This window comes from Plasmodium gallinaceum (assembly GCF_900005855.1).
Source record: "Plasmodium gallinaceum strain 8A genome assembly, contig: PGAL8A_v1_76, whole genome shotgun sequence".
In the NCBI taxonomy this organism is placed as follows: Eukaryota; Apicomplexa; class Aconoidasida; order Haemosporida; family Plasmodiidae; genus Plasmodium; species Plasmodium gallinaceum.
In genome coordinates this window covers 493,832-516,382 of record NW_021628238.1, presented here as the reverse complement: position 1 = coordinate 516,382, position 22,551 = coordinate 493,832, and the positions used below count along the sequence as shown (strand labels likewise).

Here is a 22,551-nt window from a genome sequence, read left to right as displayed (position 1 = left end):
AACTTCCTTTTAATAATGATATTTATTTTATTTTTATAATTAATTATTTTATTTTTATTATTTTTTTTTTTTTTTTATTAAAATAATATCCTCACTAAAAATCTTTTTAAGCACAATTAAAAAACGACATACCTATTATATATAAATATATTTATGCATCTAAAAATATAAATGCATATTAGCTCTTTTCTTTTACAAAATGCACCATGTAATAAAATTAAAATATGACATATAATTTTATTCATTAAGATTATGATATTTTAATTTTACTTTTTTTCTCAAATTAATATTAGTGCTTTTAAAATGGATTATTTTAAAACCAATAAAGTTAATAATAATAAGATATATATAAATCAAGATGATGAAAATTATACTGAACTTAACGATGAAAAGGAAAATTTTTATTTTTTGAAACCTAAAGAATTTATAAAAGATAGAGATAAAATTTTAAAAGAATTTATAAAAAAAAAAAATGATCATATCATAAAAAATAATATTGTAAAAACTAATATCTCACATGCATATTTTCAGGCCATTCCGAATATTGTTATTTTCACTTCTTATGTTCCATTTAAAAAATACGAATGTTTAGTAAATTTAAAGTAACTTTTCTTTTTAAAATTTTATTATAAATAGAACTTAAATATATATATGTAGATATTTAAAACAAATAGATATATATTTTTTTTTTCTTGATAAAAATTACTAATATAAAAAAAATATATCACTAAAAAAATTTTCTACAGAAATATAGATGTAAATGCAAGAAATCTAAAGATAGAAATAGAAGAAAATCAAATTTTTAAGATAAATTATACATCAGACATAAAAAAAAAGGTAAAAAATATAAATAATTAAATGTTTTTTTCTTTTTTATTTTTCATTTTATTTTTATATAAAATTTTCAGGTTGCACCTGGGATGATATTTAGTTTTAAAGTTTGAAAAAAATAAAAAGATTCTTTTTTATAATTTTACAAATAAAAAAAAAAAAAAAAAAAGGAATAACTCAATAAATAATTGTTTTATTAAAAATATATAAAAATATATTTATAAAATTATTATTGTTTTACTTCAGATTGAATTTTATCCTAAATCATGCGTAAATTATGAATATGATCTCGAGATTTATTCAGATGTATATATTATATATATATATATATATATATATATATGCAAAAATATGTGCATGTGTATTATATTTAAAAATTATATTTTTGATAATGTTTTATCTTCAATTTTTATCATATAAAATCACACAAATATATAAAATAAAAATTTTTTTTTTTTTATTTTATAAACAGAATAAATCTTTTATATTACCAATACGATGTATAAATAATGAAATTGTTTTAGATGTACAAGATGAAATAATTATAGACGAAACACCCATATATTTGAAAAATGAAAAAAGCATAACAATAAAAAATATAGGGAAATATGAAAATAAATTTAACATTATATTAAATCCTCCTTTTTATATTAATTCCTGTATTTATACACTTGAAGCAGGAGAAATAATAGAAGTTAGAATATTAAATAAAAAAAAAAAAAATAAAAAACAATAATATTTTCTTATATACTCTATACATTCTATCTTTTTATTTTTAAAATTTTGATTTTTTTTTATCTTTTTTTTTTATTAGTTAAAAGTTATATTTTTACCATTAGAGGATAAAATTTATGAAGATTATATGATAATAAATTATGAGAACGTAATGATTAGAATATATAGAGATCTGCAAAAATAAAATAAATTATTAAAAATATATATATATATATATATATAATAAAATGTTATAATTTAATAGGGGATAAGAACATACACAAAAATAAGAAGTAAAGGAATTATAGCTAATGTCCTTATAAAAGATAAAGAAATTTTTGTTGATGATGTTTACATAAATAAATCTAAAGAAATAAGCATTTTTATAAAAAACTTATCTTTTTTTTTATTAACTTACAACATAATAAAATATGAAGTCTTTGAATATAAATATGTATAAAAAAAAAAAAAAAAAAAAATATATAAACTATTTCTTTTGTATAATATATCAAAATAATTAAAAATTTTACAATAATAATATTATTTTTTCATAATTATATAATTTCATTATCCTTATTAAATTTTAAAGGATAATTGCTCAACAAATATAAAAGATGCTAATTTTAGAGATGAAGATAAAATTATTGAAAAAACTTTTATTACTGATAATGAATTATCGGATCAAAATATAATTGAAAATCTGTTGTACAAAAATGAAGAACCTGAATACTCTAATGGAGATAAAATTTACAGCGAAGAGAATGCTGAATATGAATTAACAAATAATGAAATAATTCCAAATGAATTGAATGAAGAATATAAAGATAATAAGAAAGGATATAATTATGAAGATAATGAAATATATAATCATAAAAATTTTACCAGAAATTATGAATCATCTAATGATTCATTTAATTCATTCTGTTGTGAAAAAAAAAAAAATAAAATAATAAATATTTATCCGAAAACCCAAAAGTTATATAATGACACAGAAACTATTATTACAGTCATTGTTAATCCTCATTTTGCATCATTTTTAAAAATAGTCTTATTTTTATTTATAAAAGGATATAAAAAAAAAGAGAAAATAGTTATATATTTAAAAAGTATAACACCAGAAATTATTATTTCAAATAATTTAAAAAAAATTGACAGTATTCTTATTAATACATGCAAAACATTATCCTTTGAGCTTATTAACAATAGTCAAATTGATGCTCACATAAAAATAAAAAAAACAGAAGATGAAAACAATGAATTTCAAATTGTGCACAATAAAATTATTATACCTGAAAAATCTCAAAAGACATTAAAAATAATATATATACCAAAAATAAGTGGACTTTTTGAGAAAACTTTTATAATTCATCAAAAATACACTAATGTTAAAAAAGAATTAAAAATAATAAGTAACTGTATATTTCCAGAAATTTTATTTGATAAAGATCATATAAATTTTAACAATGTATCACATAGTTTTAAATATGAACAAACATTTTATATTACTAATAATTCAGATTTAACTTTAAATTATACATTTAAAATTTGTGATGAATTAAAAGAAGAAATCAAAATCTTGAAACAACATGGTGAATTATGCAAATATGAAAAAGAAAAAATTCAGTTCATATTTTTTCCAAAAAAAATTAAAAAATATTTTTATGATATTGAATTTCTATTAGATGAAATTAAAACATATAAAAAAATTATACCCTTTTATGCTATTTGCAGCAGGCCAGATGTTGAAGTACAACCTAATTTCTTAAATTTAGAACAAATAATCATAGATAAAGAATATAGAAAACAAATTAAGCTAATCAATAAATCAGAAAATATTGATATAAAATATGAATTGATTTTAGATAAACAAATAAATGATGTATGCTATTTAGAAGTTTCAGAATCTGAGGGAATCATAAGTAGAAATGATTTTAAACATATAGACATTTGTATAAAAAGCAAAATAGTAGGTTATTTACTTATTGTTATTAAAATTAAAATATCAGGTTATGAAGATCTTTTATTTCTAAATATAAAAGCATATTCTGCTTGCCCTACTATAAAAATAATTCCTAGTATTATTGATTTTGAAAAATGTAATTGCTTAGAAATAAAAGAAAAGATTATTGAAATAAAAAATGAAAGTCCAATTAAAACTTTTATAAAATTATCTAATGAACTATCAATTTTCACTTATTCAGAAAATAACTTTTATATCCCACCTAGTCAATCTATATTTATTAAAATGTATGCTAAATGTATAGAGACAATAATATACCATGATACATTGAGGATAAATGTTCACCATATGAATGATGTTATTATACCAATAAAAGCCCAAGTAACTACTTATACTTTTATACATTAATCTAATTTGTGTAAAATAAATTTAAATTTATTTATTTTTTTTTTTTTTTAATCTTTTAAATTTTTTTCATGTAAATTTAATTTATTTTTACTTTGAATTTTTCTTTTTTTTTTTTTGAATTTTTTTATTATTTTGTCTAGTAGTTAGTAATTTAAATTTAGTTTTTATAAAAATTTATTACTGTTTTTAAATAATTCATGAATACCTTATTAAAAAAAACATTTATATATGTATATTTTTTTTTTTTTTACTTTAGGGTATCGGGTGCCCAATATTAATTAATGATTGCTCTATAAATTTCGAAGTAATTTACACAAATAAAAAATATTTTCATGAATTAATTATCTTTAATAAAGGAATAAATGAAAGAAACATACATTTCCTTTTTGAATCTGAAAAAAAAAGAAAAAATAAAAATGATTATGTGGAAATTTTTAATGTTACACCTAAATCTTTATCTATAAAGGGAGGTAGTGAAACAGTATGTGTTTTAAGTGCATTTAATTCAAAAGAAGAAAAATGCGAAGATGTTCTTTATGTCTTTGAAGATTTAATGAATACAAAAAAATTATCGAAAAATTTTAAAAAAATTAAAATATTATCATCTTTTATTCATCCTGAAATAGAAATTTGTGATATTTCAAGATTTGTGTATAATTTCTATGAAGTAAATATGAAAAAAGAAGATAAAGAAGAAAAAGAAGAAAATGAAGAAAATGAAATAGTAGAAAGAATTAAATATATTAAAAATTTGAATAAGTTAATGCAAGAGATTGAAGTAAAAAATTTAAAAAATGCAAATATAAAGTTCACTTTGTCCACGAAAAGTCCCTTTTTTGTAGAACCACAAGTAATAGAACTAAAAAGCAAAGAAAAAAAGAAAATTCCAATATATTTTGATATTGATTTTATGAATAATAAGATAAGTAAAATTTATGAAGAAAATTTATTAGTTAACTTTTTTGAAAACTCTAAAAGACAAAAGTATGAATTAGTTGGTGAAACTATTTATCCTAATATTGTTATGAACAAAAATGTTATAGATTTTCAATATATTTTAAAAAATTTATATGCACAAGAAACATTAGAAATTAAAAATGTATGCAATTTCAAAGTATATTTTAAATGGTATTTTGAAGAAAATAATATTAATAAAAACTTTAACGAAGTTTTTAATATAAATCCAAGTAAAGGTTATTTACTACCTTCAGAAAAAAAACTAATAACTGTTACATATAATAGTATAAATGAAAATTACTACAACATCAATAGCTTATGTGAGATTAAAAATGGTCCTGTTTATCCATTGAAATTAATAGCTGGATATTCTGAAATTAAATACAGTATAAATAAAAAGGAATTGAATTATTATGTTCATTACAAATCAATTGGTGAAGATTTTTTAACTATACAAAATACGGGGAAAATCAAATTATTTGTTGAAATAATATATACTATAAAATTCCCCTCTATTTTATATACAAATATAAATAATTTTTTTATTGAACCATATAATAGTAAAGACATTATTTTTTACTTTATACCAGGATTACCTTTAAAGATAAGTGAGAATATTTTAATAAAAATTTGTAATTTTGAGGAAATTAAAGTAAAATTAAATTCAAATAACTTTTGCAATATATTGCATTTAAATGTTGATAATATTAACAACAATGAAGTTTATAATATAAGTAATTCTTCACAAGATGAAATTCGCTCTGAAACATCACAACAAATTATAGAAAAAGAAGAAACTAAAAATGAAGATTTAAAAAATTTAGATGATTTAATTAATAATACTTTTCTATTTGTTGATGAAGATTCAATTTATGAAAATCAGAGAAAAACGCTAACAAAAAAGCTAAAAAAAGTATATTTAAGTATTTTTTTATCACTTAAAAAAAGTATTGAAGAAATATTAGATATCTATTATTTAAATGAAAATAATAAAAAAAATTTTGAAAAAGATGAAAGTGATAATATATATAAAACAAATGTAAAAACAGATGAAACAAGTACATGTTATAATACAAGTTATAGTGAAACAAACGCTAGTATAAAAATAAAATATAGATATGAAATTATAAACATCTTAAAAATGTATTGTTCAAAAAATAACAAATGTATATTTTTTGTTGATTTATTAAAATCATTAATACTAAATCAGAAAGATGATAATTATATTTTAAATATTTTTTCAAAGTTAAAGAAATTAGGTAAAATTATTTATTCGTATACTTTTCATTATTTACAAATAATATATATATATATATTCATATGTTCCCGAATTGAGACAATTTTTAGAAATGCATAATATAATATCTGCTTACTTCATTTTAGAATAAATATTATTATATTTATTTTTTTATTAATTAAATATTATATATAAAAAGATATATATATATATTTTTTTTTATCTTTTACAGTAAATTTTGAAAATATATCATGTCATAACTATATAAATAATGAGTATATCCTAAAATATTTAAAGAGAGTAATTTTAGAAAGTAATATTGAATTAAAAACAATTCGATTAAATATAGGGAATTTGATTATTAATGAAAGAAAAGAAAGTACTATTAACATAAAAAATGTAAGTAATGATAAAATTATATTAAATTTCAATATGAAGGAATCAGAGAGTAAAGATATAATGTTGGTGTATGATAATAATGAAATAAATAAAAATAATTCAATTAATTTAAAAATTGTGATTCAAAAAAGCTGTACAGAAGAAAAAATATTTTTAGAGAAAATATTTTTATATCTAAATGATAACAATTATTATATTATTAATGTAAAATTTAATTATATAATACCAGACATATTACTGTATTACAAACAAATAAATTTTGAAAAAGTAGAAATAAAAACCTGTCTATGCAAGGTAAATAGATTAATAAATACAAAAAAAGTTAACATTAAATTTAAAGTAAAAAAAATAATATTTTATAATAAAAAGTTGGAGTATTATCATTTAAAAAGAAAAACTCAAATTTTTATTGCACCCACTAAAGGTATAATTAAAAATAATTCTTATTTAGATATCAAAATATTTTTTGAACCATCAAATATATATAGAAATGCAAAAATAAGGATTGAAATTTTTATTTATCATTCTAATATTATAAAAACCATAGATGTTTATTTAAATAGTACAAAAGACAACGTATATGTGGATAAAAGTGATATAATTATTAAGCCGTTGTTACTTAACAGTGGAGAAAAATATGAAACAGTAAAAATATACAATATAAATAATTATTCTAAATATTTGTATATATATAAATTAGATAATTATTATAACTTCTATGAAAGTTTTATATATGACCTCTTAATTATACATAAGCATATCTACATAAAAAAAAATGATGAAAAAGATTTATTTTATGGAAATTTGATACATTATTTAATTGATATATATAAAAAAAAAATGAAAGAAATAAAAAATAATTATAAAAAGAGTAAATATTTAAATAGTGATAACAAAAATCTTCAAATTGAAAATAAACAAGATGATGAAAGGGAACTTCAAATTGAGAATACCATGAAAAATGACGAAAAATATAATAAAAATAGTTTTGATAAAGTTTCCAATGTATTAGCTAATGAAGAAAAAAATAATAGATGCAACAAAATTGATAAAGAAAAAAAGGAAGAAAAAAAAAAAACAGAAAAATATATTAACCCATTAAGTTGCTCTATATTTTCAGAGGAATATAATTCCAATGAATTGATTATAGATATAGAATACACACAAGAAAATGTTAAAGTTTTAGAAAATAAAATTAAAATTTTAGAAGAATTGAATATAAAAAATGAAGTTAAATATAACTATTTTGAAGAATATTTAAAAATAACAAAAATAAAAAAAAAAATAAAAGAAAACTATGTAATTATTTGTCCTAAATATACTGACCATAAAAAAATTGGTAGTTATCTACTTAAAAACAATATTATAAATTTTTCAAAAAAAAAAAAAAAAGAAAACAAAAATTGTGAATATGATAACTTTTTAACTATAAATAAAATAATCCACTGGTGTAATGAATTAAATGATAAAGATAGCTATCCATGTATCGTAAAAAAAAATTTTATTCATTATCTGATTTATGAAAGGAGTATTAACAATAATAACGGTTCTACTAAGCAAATATTGAATTTCACAAAAAGTATAAACGAAAATATTAAAGGTGGTGAACTAGTAAAAAATTTTGAATTTGAAAACGAAATTAGTTCAAATTACTATGTAAGTGAGCAGTTAAATGGAAATGAAAAAAAAAAAGAAAGTTTATTATATTTTTGTGAGGATAATGACAAAAGTCATATGGAAATAAAAAAGGATATATATGAAGTTAATAAAACAGAAAATATAGATGAAAATGTAAAAAAGGGAAATAAAAATAAAAATTTTAAAAAGGAAAACACTATAGGTTATGAAGAGAATAAGAAATTCATAAATATATATAAAAATAAATTTAAGAAAAAATTAACTAAAAATCACATAAAATCAAAAATAGATAATAAGCATATAACATATATTAATAAAAAAAAAGGTAATAATATTAATTCCAGTAACAAATATCATGAGGTTAGTTGTACATATGATGAAAAAACATTTTTTAATAAATACAATTTAAAATATAAATTTGAATATATAAATCACTTTTTTAATTTCTCTATTTTAAATGATGAATTATTTATGAATGAAGTAAGATTATTCTTAAAATTAATTATGTCTGAAAAAAAAAAGGGAAAAAGTGAAAATTCTATTAAAAAAAAAAACAATTTTCTAAATCTCTTTGAAAATATTCTAAAGAAAATTTTAGTTTCTCCATTTTATATTAATGGTGTTGTATTTTTCTTTAAAAAAAATAATTATATAAATCCAGATAATTTTTTGAATATATTCCTAAAAATAAATACTGATGAAAATGTTCTTATAATATATTTGAATCCTATTGAAAAATATGAAGAATTTCTTAATCTAAAAAATAATATAGAAGGAAAAACAGAAAATTTAGATTTAAGAAGTAACACAGAAAATATGATAGTATACGGAAAAAGCGACAAAAAAAGTAAAGAAACAAATGATAAAAAACAATATGAAACAAATGATAAAAAAAAAAACGAAACAAATGATAAAAAACGAAATGAAACAAATGATAAAAAGCAAAATGAAACAAATGATAAAAAACAAAACGAAACAAATGATAAAAAACAAAATGAAACAAATGATAAAAAACAAATTGAATTAATTGGCATACAAAGAATTAAATGTTTTTATGAAAACCTAACAAAAACATACCAAAGGAAGATTGAAAAAAAATTAGACGAGAAAAAAAAAATTGAAAAAATAATAGAATTATTAAATATAAATTATGATGAGAACACTCCTTGTACCATTGATGAAAATAAAGATAAAAAAAATATAGATATAAAAAAAAAAAAGACAATTTTAAAAAGACTAACAAAGGAAATAGAATATAAAGATAACGAAGCACTTGTAAATGAATCATGTTCTGATATACTAGACAACAATGAATTAGGAAACTATTTAAAAAAAAATGAAAAATTAGAAGATAATGAAAATAATAAAATACATGAAAAAAATATAAGTGTAATAGAATATTTTGAAGATAATGGACCTAATCCAACACATAATTTATATGAAAAAATGAAAATCTACAAAGAAAAATATACTTTAAATAAGCAAATAATTAATGAGTTAAGTATGAAGTGTTCTAAGAGAAAGGAAAATGTTGACTATAAAATCATTAAATATAATAAAAAAGTAAATAAAATAAATAATTATATGAAAAATTCTAATTACATGGATTATGCACCATTTTATAAGGAATTAAAAACAATATTAAGGAATATATTAAAAGAATACTTAAAAAAAAATATGAATTTTTCTAATACAGATAATTTTCATGAATCAGAGGATATTATTACCTTAAAAAATGATGAGGAAATAGAAAATAAAAAATTAGAATATGAAAAAAAAAAAAGTTTCATAAAAAAAGTAAATCTTGAACTTAGCGATAATTTCATTGAGAAAATATATGAAGAAATAGATATCAATATTTTAGATGTAAATGTTAAAGATAAGGAATATATAAAAAATAAGGATACTAATAATTTTAATGAAAGAGAATGTAATATAAAAATAGAATTCGATAAATTAAATAATAAGCATAATATACCAGAAATTAAAAAAAAAATAGAAAAAATTACCAATGAAAATGCATTATGTGATAAAGATAATTCATCTAGAAATTACAACGTAACTGGTGGCATTACTAGAACAGATGCAAACAATAAAGATGAAAATATAAAAACCATTATTGACAAAAATGAAGAATTAATAAAATATTTGAAACAAACTTTTGTTCATATAACATTTATATTTTTTTTTGTTAATGATGAGATATATTTTAAAAAAAAAAAAATTATGAATGAAATTTCAAAGAATTTATATCAAAATTATAGTGATGTAAAAACATCTGCTTATTTTTTTGATATTCCTTACCCAAAAATTTACGATTCTTTTAACTTAAAAAATTTTATTCAGAGAAAAAAAAATTTAGAAAAATGTGAAAGCATAATACATGTAGACAATAATAGAGGAACAAAAGAAAAAGAAGAAAAAGAAACAAAAGTTGTAGAAAAGAAAGAATTACATACAGTTTACAAAGAATTTAAAGAAAAAAAAAAAAAGAAAAAGGAAAAGAAAAAGGACACAAAAACAAAAATAGAAAAAGAAGAAAAGGAAAAGGAAAAGGATAAGGAAAGAGAAAGAGAAAGAGAAGGGGAAAAGGAAAAAGGAGAAAAAGGAAATATAGAAAGTGAAAAGGAAAAGGAAAAAGAAAAAGAAAAAAATAGGAATAAAGAAAAAGCAAATGAAAAAGACGAAGAAAACGAAATAGAAGATAAAGAAAAAAAAAAGAAAAAAAAAAAAAAAGAAAATAATGAAGATGATAAAAAAAAGAAGGAAAAGGGAAAAGAAAACGAAAAAAATACAAATAAAGAAAAAACCAAAGAAAAAGATAAAGGAAAGGAAATAGAGGATAAAGAAAAAAAAAAAGATAATAATGAAAATGATAAAAAAATGAAGGAAAACGGAAAAGAAAACGAAAAAAATATGAATATAGAAAAAAAAAAAGAAAATAATGAAGATGATAAAAAAAAGAAAAAGGAAAAGGGAAAAGAAAATGAAAAAAATAGGAATAAAGAAAAAGTAAAAGAAAAAGATGAAGGAAAGGAAATAGAAGATAAAGAAAAAAAAAAAGAAAATAATGAAAATGAAAAAAAAAAGAAAAAGGGAAAAGAAGAGAGAAAGAAAAGAGAAAGGAAAAGAGAAAGGGGAAGAGAAGGAGAAGAAGAAGAAAAAGAAAAAGAAAAAGAAAAAGAAAAAAATATAATAGACGAAGCAAGAGATAGTGAAAATATCAGAAATGACGATATATATCAAATAAAAGAACATACAAATAAACATGAAAAACTTAAAAAGGAAAATATAGAAGAAATACACAGTGAGAGAACAAAAAGTGTAAAAATAAATATGAATGAAAAGAAAATCAAAGATGTTTATTATGAAGAATTAGAAAAAAAAAAATATGAAATAAAAGATGAATACGATTATATGTTTTACAAATGTTACAATTCATATAATAAAAATAAATTAATTGGAAATATTAATATAGAAGATGGAGATCAAAAATTAATTGAATTTTTACAGATGGACACACATGATGACAAGAAGGATATGATACAGTATAAAAATATTACTCATTTTATGTTAGAAAAGAATAATAACACAGAAATATATATAAAAATTAATACTTGTAAAATAACAAACATGAAAAAAACAATATGCTTAATAGATATTCTAGGAAATTATATTTTCCTAAATATTCATATTATAATTGATAAACCTAAAATATATTCCAATCCTTACTTCATATTTAACAATAATGTTTCATTATTTGATAAAAGTAACTGCTTCATTTTGTCGAAAAAGATATATAATTTTGATAAAGTTTTAATTGGAAAAAATTTAAGTACATTTAAGGATTTAATAGAATCAGAATTAAAAGAAGAAGGTGAAGAATATGTTGAGTTTCTGAAAAAATTTGAAGGTATACATTTACCAAAATTTAAGATAAACAAATATAAAATAAAAAACATAAGTACTTTAGAATATAGTGTAAAAGAAAAAATGATATCAAATAACATTGATATGATAAGAAATAAAGATATTCTTAAACATTTATATAAACATGTTCAAATTTTAAATTTATTTAACCCATCTTACTTTGATTGTTTCGTTGAACTTTCTTTCGATGATAAGTTACATAACTATAATGAAAATAAATCTCCAAAGAGAAAAAGTGTTGATAATTTTTTAATATATAATGACTTTTATATATATCCTGATAAATTTTTTATTTTATCAAAAAAATTTCAAAAAATTATTATTTTATTTTTACCTAAGAATCCATCTGTTTTTTTCGAAAACTTATTGTTATCAATATATGCTGTGAAAGAAAAAATAAGTGATAAAAACGATAAATTAAGCTTAAATAACGAAAAAAATATGATAGAAGCAAATAAAGAGATCAATAAAAGTGATAAGATATTTCAAAGTGAAAATTTATCTATAAATAATATAGATATATTAAATAAAGAAATTGACAATTCTACCTTTGATATTTTTACTTTGTCTTTAAAAGGAGAAGGAATAAGATGTTCTTTAAAAATTGATCAGAACTACTTAAATTTTCATAAAATCCTTTTAAATTCTACTTACAAAAAAACAATAGAAATAAAAAATAATAGTTATTGTGAAATTTTATGGTATATTGATTCTAATGACTTAAAGGATAATTATCTTAAAATAAATCCTGTAAAAGGAAATTTACTTAAAAATGAAAAAAAAATAATAACTATTTGTATTAATGCAAACAAAGTCGATATAATAAAAAAAAAAATTAAAATTAATTATTTGGAAAAAAATTTAACTAAAAAGGATAAAGAAAAAAATAATTTATATTTCACTCTTTTTGATATTGAAGCAGAAATATGTAAATCTTTTGTTCAAATAAATTTCGAAATTTTAGATGAAAATAAAAATGATAAAAATAATCAATTAATTGATAATTCTGTTGGTGATACGAACAATATATTGAAAAATAATAATTTAAAAAATAACACACCACTAGATATTTTAAAAGGTAAAACAAAAGAAAAACTTACCCAGTCTAATAAATTGTATGAAGTGATAGAAAAAGAAATTAACTTTATGCATGTCCAAGTTAATGAAGTTAAATTTTGTTTATTTAAAATTAAAAATACAGGAAAGATTAAAATTTCTTTTTTCTTAGAATTAAATGATGATTATTTTTTAAATTTTATAACCATTGATAAGATAAGTGATTCTATAAATTCAAACGAAATAAAACTAGTAAAATTAAAATTAAAATCAAATAAAAAAATTAAATTTCAAAATATTCCATTGTTCATACATATTTATGATATTGATAATAATTATATCCAATCATATAAATATCTATGTAGTGTATTTTTTGATTACAATTATCTGAAAATTATACCTCCTATACTTAATTTTGATTCCATCGAAATAAAAAAAGAAGAAACAAAATTTTTTAAAATAATTAATAATGGATATTTTGATTTTAAATATGAAATAAAATTAATAAAAAATAAAATAAAAAATAGAGATGATAAATTATTAGAAAATAATAATACAGGAAATTATGAGAATAATAAAATTCATGAAATAGATCCTTTTACTATTTTTCCTACAATCGGTTTAATAAAATCAAAAGAAGAACAAACAATTAGTGTTCTTTTTAATTCTTCTGAAGAAAAATATTACAAATATATTTATATTGTTGATGTAGATAACCTTATGCCAGATGTAAATGTAAATAATAAATATAAAAAAATAAAAGGAAAAAAAGAAAAAGAAAAACATGGTGAACTAATTAAAATATTTGCATCCTCAGTTACACCTCGAATTTCTTGTAATATACAAAATATATTTGAAGAAGTTTTTGTATTAAAAAAAATGGATGTTTATCGTGATTTTTTAGATTTTTTTCTGAGCAAAAACAGTTATTATAATGTTGATGATAATACATTATATTATAAATATTCTTATGTAAATGAATTCATTAGTGAAAGAATTAAAATTACTAACATATCTGATATAAATGTAAATGTTAAAATAGAAGTTAAAGAAATTGATTTTTTAGATTATAAGTATAAAAAAGGAAAAGAAAAAGAAAAGGAAAAGGAAAAGGAACAAGAAATAACAAAAGAAAAAGAGATGGAAAAAAGAAAAATAGAAAATTTAATTCAAACAAAATCGTCTATTAAATTTCATATGAGAGTACAAAATTATAATGAAGTAAAAAAAAAATGGATTTTAAGTGAAGATGATAATAATGATAATAATACTTTTGTTATAACACGTTATCAGAATAAATATATTGACTTATGTTTTTATTCTAGTCAAATAGTAAGTAAAAAATTTCTTGTAAATGTTTATATTGAAAAATCCCAAAATTTTTGTTTGTGTTTTTCTTTCTATATAAGTGTTGAATTCTTTTTGCCTTCTATTAATTTTATTATGCTACCTAACCTATTAAAACTAAATAATGAAAATAAAGTTTTTGATTTAGGTGATATTCATTTAAATAGTGTAATTTCAATTAAAGTAAAATTAAAGAATTTTTTCAAATATCCTGTTTTTATTAAAATATTCTTTGAAAAAATTAATACTCTTTTTGAAAATATGAATGATGGTCAAGTAAAAAAACAAATAAATAATAAGAAGGAATTAAAAAACCAATTAAATGTTAATGAGAACATAGAACAAATAAAAGACGATGATAAATTAAATAATCAAATAAAAGAAAACGAAAAACTTAAAAACCATCAAAATGATGAAAAAAAAAAATGCAGTATATTAAAAAATAAAAAAATAGCAAATAAGAATATAAAAACTGAAAGTATTATAGATAAAAATAATATAGAAAAACCTTTAGATAAATACGATGTAATTCATAACAATGAGGTATTTTCTAATAATCCTTATGTTGAGGAAAAAAAAGATGTTTTTGAAATTTTAAATAATAATAATTTTTTTAATAATATAAGAGATAATATTTTATTAAAAAGAAAAAACAATATTATATATTTTGACCATAAAAATATAAAAGACATAATATATGATGAAAAAATAAGAAAGAAAAAAATTGAATTCGGGTATTTCCAATTCATTGGACATGATAGCTATATTTTAAGAGAAAACGATATGGTGTACTTTGATATAAAAATAAATAAAAAAAAAATACAAGAGGAAATAAATAGAAGGCAAATAAAAGATCAATTAAATAAAAAAGACATTGAAGAGGATATAAGTAAAAATAGTATTGGAGAAGATTCAAATAAAAAAACAAATGAAGACTATCTACAAGAGACTAATGCTGAAGAGGAGATGTATAAAAAAAATAATGAAGATGAATTAAGTAAAACAAATGATGAAAATGAATTATATAAAAAAAAAAAAAAAAAAAAAAAGAAATTAAATAAAAAGAAAAATGATAAAAATGTATGTGAAACTACAGGGAAAAACATTATTGAAAATGTTAAATCTAAAAAAGAAGTATTAGGTAGCATAAATATTGAAGTTTTAAATAATATTTACGAGTTTTATAATTTAAAATTTTTAGGAAATATAAAAGAATGCAAAAACTACTGGAATTTACAAATTTTGAAAAGACAAATAAAATATTTCTATAAAAATAACTTTTTTATTTTTAAAAACCATATAAATTTAGATATATTACCTATAAACTATAATAATATATTTAAATTATATTATACGAATGAAAACAGTTACGACTTATATTTTAATATAGAAATGGATAAAAAAATAAAAAATTTTATTGATATCAATCCCTCAGTTGGACATGTGCCATCAAATAGTACTACATTATTTTCTCTAAAAATTGAAATAAAGGAATCTATCAATTTAACAAAAAAAAAAATACCATGCAGATTTTCTATGCATCCTTTTAATAAAAAAAATGTAAAAATAAGTGACTCTCTAGTATATGATGATGACTTATATATAAGTTTAGAATCAACAGAAATAAAAGTTTCTTATAACAAAAAAAAAATTTCTTTCAAAAATATTCCTTTTTTCAATTATTCAAAAAATAAATTGCTATTAGAAAATTTATCCAATGTCAAATTATATGGTGAATTAAATATAATACCTGTGAATGATTTAGATGATATAACGTCTGTTTATTCTTTTGTCCCTTTTAAAGAACAAAATATTATTTCATTATTAGAAAAAAATAATACTAATTTACTATTCAAAGAGAAAATAGAAGATAAGAAATATTTTAATTGTTTATCTTCAGAAAAAATAGAAATGAAAAATATAAAAAATGACTTACAAATAAGTAATAAAATAGAAAAAAAAAAAAAAAATGAAAATGATGATTTATTAAAAAGTTCTAATATAGAAAATAAAATGGAAAAAGGTAATGAAGACAATCCAATTGATGAATTTTATTTAACTAAATATGATTTAAATATATCTGATTTTGATAATAATAATCATAATAATAATTTTGAAATTAATTTTAATGAGACAAACAAAATTATAGACAAAAATAAAATTATTAAAAAATGTTTTACTATTAATGGGAAAAGTAATAAGTATATAAATATATATTGCTTTCATCACATTTATAAAAAAACATTTGATGCTATGTTACATATAAAAATAAAGCTTTATGATGAAATAAAAATACCTATTGAAATGGTTTTTGAAAATGATGAAAAAGAAGATATTTTTTTATTAACAAATTTTAAACATAAGGAAATAGTTGATAAAAAAGAAATAAAAAAAATTGAGAAAAAGAATGAAATATTAATAATTAGCAGAGGTATTTTAAATAAAATAAATCACAAAATATATATGTTGAATATTTCAAATAGAATCTTTGAATATCTTTTTGAAAAATCCAATGAAATATGTGAAACAGAAGGTGCATCTCTTTTAACGGCTTATAGTAAGAATGGTAATAGTAATAATAATAATGTTATTGATTGTGTAAATTATAAGGGTTCTATTAAAGAAAACAATTTTTCTATAATTAAATTTCTTTTTAATTCATTTAATTCTTTATCATATAAAGGTAATTATAATTTTTATATAAACAATAAGAAGCAGGAAAACATAGAGTTTCAATTAAAGGTAATTGAGCCACTCGTGTTTTTTAATACCTCATTTATACATATAAATAATTTAATATTAGAAAAAAGTTATTGTTTTGTTTTTTATCTAATTAATTTTGATTTAATAGATATAAATTTTGAATTTGATAACAATTCATATAGCTCTTTTAATAGTAAAAGAGAAGTAATCAAAATAATCCCATCTAAAGGAACTATAAAATCTTGTTATAAAAAAAATAAATATTTTTATAAAAATTTACATAAATCTATGTATGATAATAATGAAAAAAACAATATTAACAAAAATAAATTAAATACTTTAAGATCTGCTTCCTCTTCTTTCATAGAAGAGAATTCTATGAATTATTATTCAAGTGAATGTAAATTTAGCAATAGAATATTATATGACAATTTTCAGAATACTTTAATAAGAAAAAAGAAAAAAAAAAAAAGTAAAGTAAACTATTCAGATGGTTTAAATACAAAAAATTCCTCAAGTGATGGCTCTATTAATTCTTCACAGAAAACATCATCGTTATTATCGTCTCAGTCAAATTTTAATTCTTATAAAAATAAAATAAAACTGAAAAACAATAATCATATATATAATGGTAACAAAGGAAGTAGGGATAGAATTTCAGAAAAGTATGATTTAGATACTTCATGTTCATCTGATAGTGAATCGTCAACAAATACATTAAAAGAACACGAGAAATTAAATAATAAAAAAAATAATAAATTCTTCCTTATAAATTATTATTTGAAAAATATTTGGAATGTAAATAATGGCAAGTTTAAAAAAGAAATTAAGCACATCATTGGGAAAGGAAGGAGTCAAAAAATAAAATTATATTTTAAACCATATCTTGAACAATTTTATAATTTTAGCATATTGTGTAAAATTGAAACGAAAGAAGAACCTTTAAAAATAAATTTTAAAATGCAGGCTAGTAGAATTAATATTAACTGTTATATAGAAAATTTTGATAAAGAGAAAATTAGACTTAATTTACAAAATTCCTTGTTACGTAAAAAAAATAAAAATAATAATGATTTAATAAATATTTATGAAACAATAGATTTTAAGGAAACTTTAATTGGAAAAAAAAAGGTCTCCAATTTTATAATTGAAAATTTATGTTCATATGATTTATTTTATAAATATTATTTACAAAAAAATGATGATGAAATATCTATACAATGTAGCAATAGTTATATTTCAAGTAGTTCTATACTTATTATTACCGTTGAATATAAGCCTCTAATTAATCAAATATATGAGAATTATTTAATTCTTAACATAGCAGATTTTTATATAATAAATTTAAAAATTACAGCTATTTCAACAAATTTTTTAATTAATTTTTCTTTTCACAATTATGACTTTGGTAATATTATATTATTTCCAATTTTAGATAAATATATTAATATAAAGAAAATGAATTTAAATCAATATTATGAAAACAGTTTTTCTTCAACTAATAGTTCTTTGTCATCTCTTATGTCTACTTATAAAATGAAAGAGAGAGAAAAAAAAAAAAAAAAAGAAATGGATGAAAAAGAAAAAAACATTAACATTTTTCAAAAGGATAAAATACAAGACACAGAGAATGATATGAAAAAAGAAAAGAAAAAAAAAGAAAAGTATAAGGATGAAGAGACAGATAAAGTTTCTCATAAAAATAAAAAAGAAAAAAGCAAAAAACTGAAAAAAGGTGATAAAATAAAAAATAAAATGAAAGAAGAATTAAAAGAAGAAGATAAAGAGGAAATTTATAAAAGCGAGATAAATAAAATTGAAGTAAACAAAAATGAAAATACTGTAAATGAATTGAATTCATTAGATATGAAAAAAAATAATAACATTGAAAAAGAAAATGATAATATAGATATGATGAATGAAGAAGAAAATATCAATACTGCAAAAACAAAACTTTTTATTTATAATAATAATGATGAAGACTGCTATATTGAATATGAATTAAATGAATGTTCTTTAAAAATAATAAATTCAGATAAAAAAATATATTTAAAGAAAAGAAGTAAAACTTGCCTTATTATTTTATTTAAACCAAATGAAGAAAAAAATTACAATTACAAAATACCGTTTATAATAAACAATGATTTAAATAAAATTGTTTATATATATTTTACAGGATCTGCTAACTATTTTAAGTTACCATTTACATGTAATAACTCAAATGAAATAAATTTTAAAGATGTTCATGTGGGTAAAGAATCAATAAATAAATTTACTCTACATAATAAAAATTCAAAAGATATATCTTTTAATATATTTAATTATAAAGATATAGAAAAATACTTTCTGTCATTTGTGAAATTTGATAATGGCAATTTACATATTCTAAAAAAAAAGGAAAAAAAAACATTTGAAATAAAATTTTTACCAGAAAAATATATACAATTGGAAATACCTCTATATTTAAATATTAATCTTGATGAAAAATTTATAGTTTTTTATTTAACAAATATTAAAGTAAATAGTGTATGTTATAAAGTTGTATTAAAGGAGAAGATGCTAACATTTAATAAAATGGATACAAAAGAAGATGATATTAGTAAAATTCAAGAAAATTTAAATGATATTAACGAAATAAAAAAAAAATTATTCAAAGGTTCAAATAATAATAAGGATTCTATAAATTGTAAAAAAATTCAGTTGCATAACACAGGAGATATGAACGCTCAATTTCAAATATTTTATCCTCAAAAATATGAAAAGTTTTTATTTTTATATCCTAAAAAAGGAATTATTTTTTCTCTCAATATAATAGACATTTACGTATTTATAGATACAGATTTTATAAGCAAAGATTTATTTATTAACGATATAGTTGTAGAGTTGTTTCCCAAATTTAACAAAATTAATAATAAAGTTTTCTTTAATATATTTATTAATTCATCCAGTAATATGATAAAATATAAAAGCACAGGTATGAATAATTTAAAAACAATTATAAATGAAAACAATACAGAAGAACTAAAAAAAGAATTAGAAGAAGAAAAAAACATAAGTAAAAAAAATCATAATGTTGATTGCATGGAAAAAAAAATTAACATATTTCCCTTAAAAAATGAAACTATCATCACATTTTTAACAGATATTAGAAAGGAAATAAGAAAAAAAATTGAGATATTTAATGACTCGCAATCGAATTTTAAATTAAAATACAAATTTTTATCAAATGAACAGAATTTTTTTTCTATTGTAAAAAATGAAGATGTAATAAAAGCAAACGATAGTGGGTCATTCGATATTGTCTACAATCCTCTATTTGTTTTAAAAAAAAAAAATAATAATAATTATCGTAATAATTTGTGTGAAAAATATCAAAAATATTGTTCAAAAATACATCATTTATCTAAATTAGTTATTTATTACCCTAATGATGTTATAAAGAATTACACTTTATTAGGTTATTCAGATAATAATTCTTATGAAAAAAAAATTTGTTTTAATTTAAATTCTAAATCTCTCAACAATGCATCTGTAAGAATAAAGAATTGGATAAATGAAAATCAAACATTAATTGTTTCTTACTATTGTTGTGATAAAGATTTGAAAGTTTTAAATAATAACCTACTCTTTTTTTATGTAAGAACATTTTATACATATTTAGTAATTATTAAAAAATATGTATAAGTAGACGTAAATTATGATTACAAATAATTAGATATTTGTATAATTCAAATTAATACTAATAATTTGTATATTTGAAAAATATATATATATATAGTAAAATTATAAGAGATATTTTGTTAAAAAAAATGTAAATAATAAATAAAATAATTAAAGATAAAATTATATATATTTTAAATTAAGAATGAAAAGTTTAGATAAAATAATTATGGAAAAAAAACTACGTTAAAAATAGACTTATAATTTTTTTTTTTTTTTTTTTTTTTTATTAATCAGATACAAAACAAATTTGATTTAACTATTAGAGAAGAAAAACATTTATTTTTTAAGGTTACTTCATTAAAAGAGGGTATATTTTATGTATTGTTAATTTTATCAAATGAAAAATATGAAGACAAATATAAAATATTACTTCAGTTTGAAATGTTTAAAAGTGACTTTTTGTGTGTAAAAAATATTAATGGAAATAAAAAAGAAATATTAAAAGAAAATGTCTTTATATATAATCCATTGGATGAAAATATACTAATGGATACAATATTTGATTATACATATGTATTTTTTGATAATTCTATAGTTCTTGAAAAAAAAAAAAATAATAAAATAAATGTATATTTTTGTATAGTAAAAAACGAAAAAGATAAAAATGTGATTATATCCTTTTCTAATAGAACATTAGGAAACTATAACTTTAAATTTGTTCTTAATATAAATATGAATGAATTTGAAGAAAATTTTTATTTCAATACTGATTTAGGCTCATTACAAATTAACGAAATTTCTTTTACTAATGTTTGCAATCAGAAAATTAATTATGATGTAGTTATAGAAGATTTTGATGAAAACAATGAAAATTCAAAACAGATATTCCAATGTGAAGATAAAATAACAGTTAAACCAATCGATACGAGTTTTTTTTTAAAAAATGACACACTAAATAATCTATCCGATAAAATATGTTTGACAATTAAATATAACCCCCCTGATATTAGAATTAATAAAGCTATTTTAAAGCTAGTGTCTAAAGAAGGAATAATATATAAGGTTTTTTAAAAAAATAAAAAAAAAATGATAAAAAAAAAAGAAGAAATATGATAAAAATAAATTAAAATATATATATATATATGTATATATAATTAAAATGATATTTATATAATGTAAGAAAATTTTTCTATAAATAGGGTTTATTAATAGGGAAAAGTGTATCACCAAAACCTAGAGGACCAATTTTTTGTTCATCACAAAAAACAACTTTAATTGATTTTACAAATCCATTTTTTCAGATGAAACAATTTTTTCTCAAAGTAATATTAAAATAATAAAAAAATAAATTATTACATGTTTATATGTAAGCTTTTTCTCTTTTTTTTTTTTTTTCCAAAGGCTGATGAAAATTTCATTATTCCATTTGAAAATGTAAAAATTGAAGCAAGACAAACAATTCAAATACCAATTAAATGCAAAACAAGAAATGCAACTTCTGGTAAATTTCTATATATATATTTTTAATATTTATTTCAAATATCATTTTTTAGTAGAATTTTTTTTTTTTTACTTAAAATTTTAAGCTTGTTCTAAATTTTTTAAAACAAATTTTTTTTTGTTTATTTAATTTTTTTTAGGAAAGCTTATACTTAAATCAGAAAATGATAATATATGGATGTATTACTTAACAGGACAATAAAAATGA

At 18.4% G+C, this 22,551-nt stretch overlaps 1 protein-coding gene across 1 annotated transcript; it reads left to right on the top strand.

Annotated features, from left to right (window-relative positions):
* Positions 1-303: 303 nt before the first annotated feature.
* PGAL8A_00203300 (conserved Plasmodium protein, unknown function) lies at positions 304-22,545 on the top strand (the record flags this gene model as incomplete). Its single annotated transcript, XM_028670727.1, has 14 exons — positions 304-602; positions 747-837; positions 909-938; positions 1,078-1,137; positions 1,304-1,525; positions 1,646-1,714; positions 1,811-1,999; positions 2,135-3,886; positions 4,170-6,129; positions 6,340-20,816; positions 21,138-21,905; positions 22,043-22,165; positions 22,245-22,344; positions 22,484-22,545. 14 exons carry the CDS (start codon positions 304-306, stop codon positions 22,543-22,545), a joined length of 20,202 nt encoding a protein of 6,733 aa, XP_028527451.1.
* Positions 22,546-22,551: the final 6 nt, after the last annotated feature.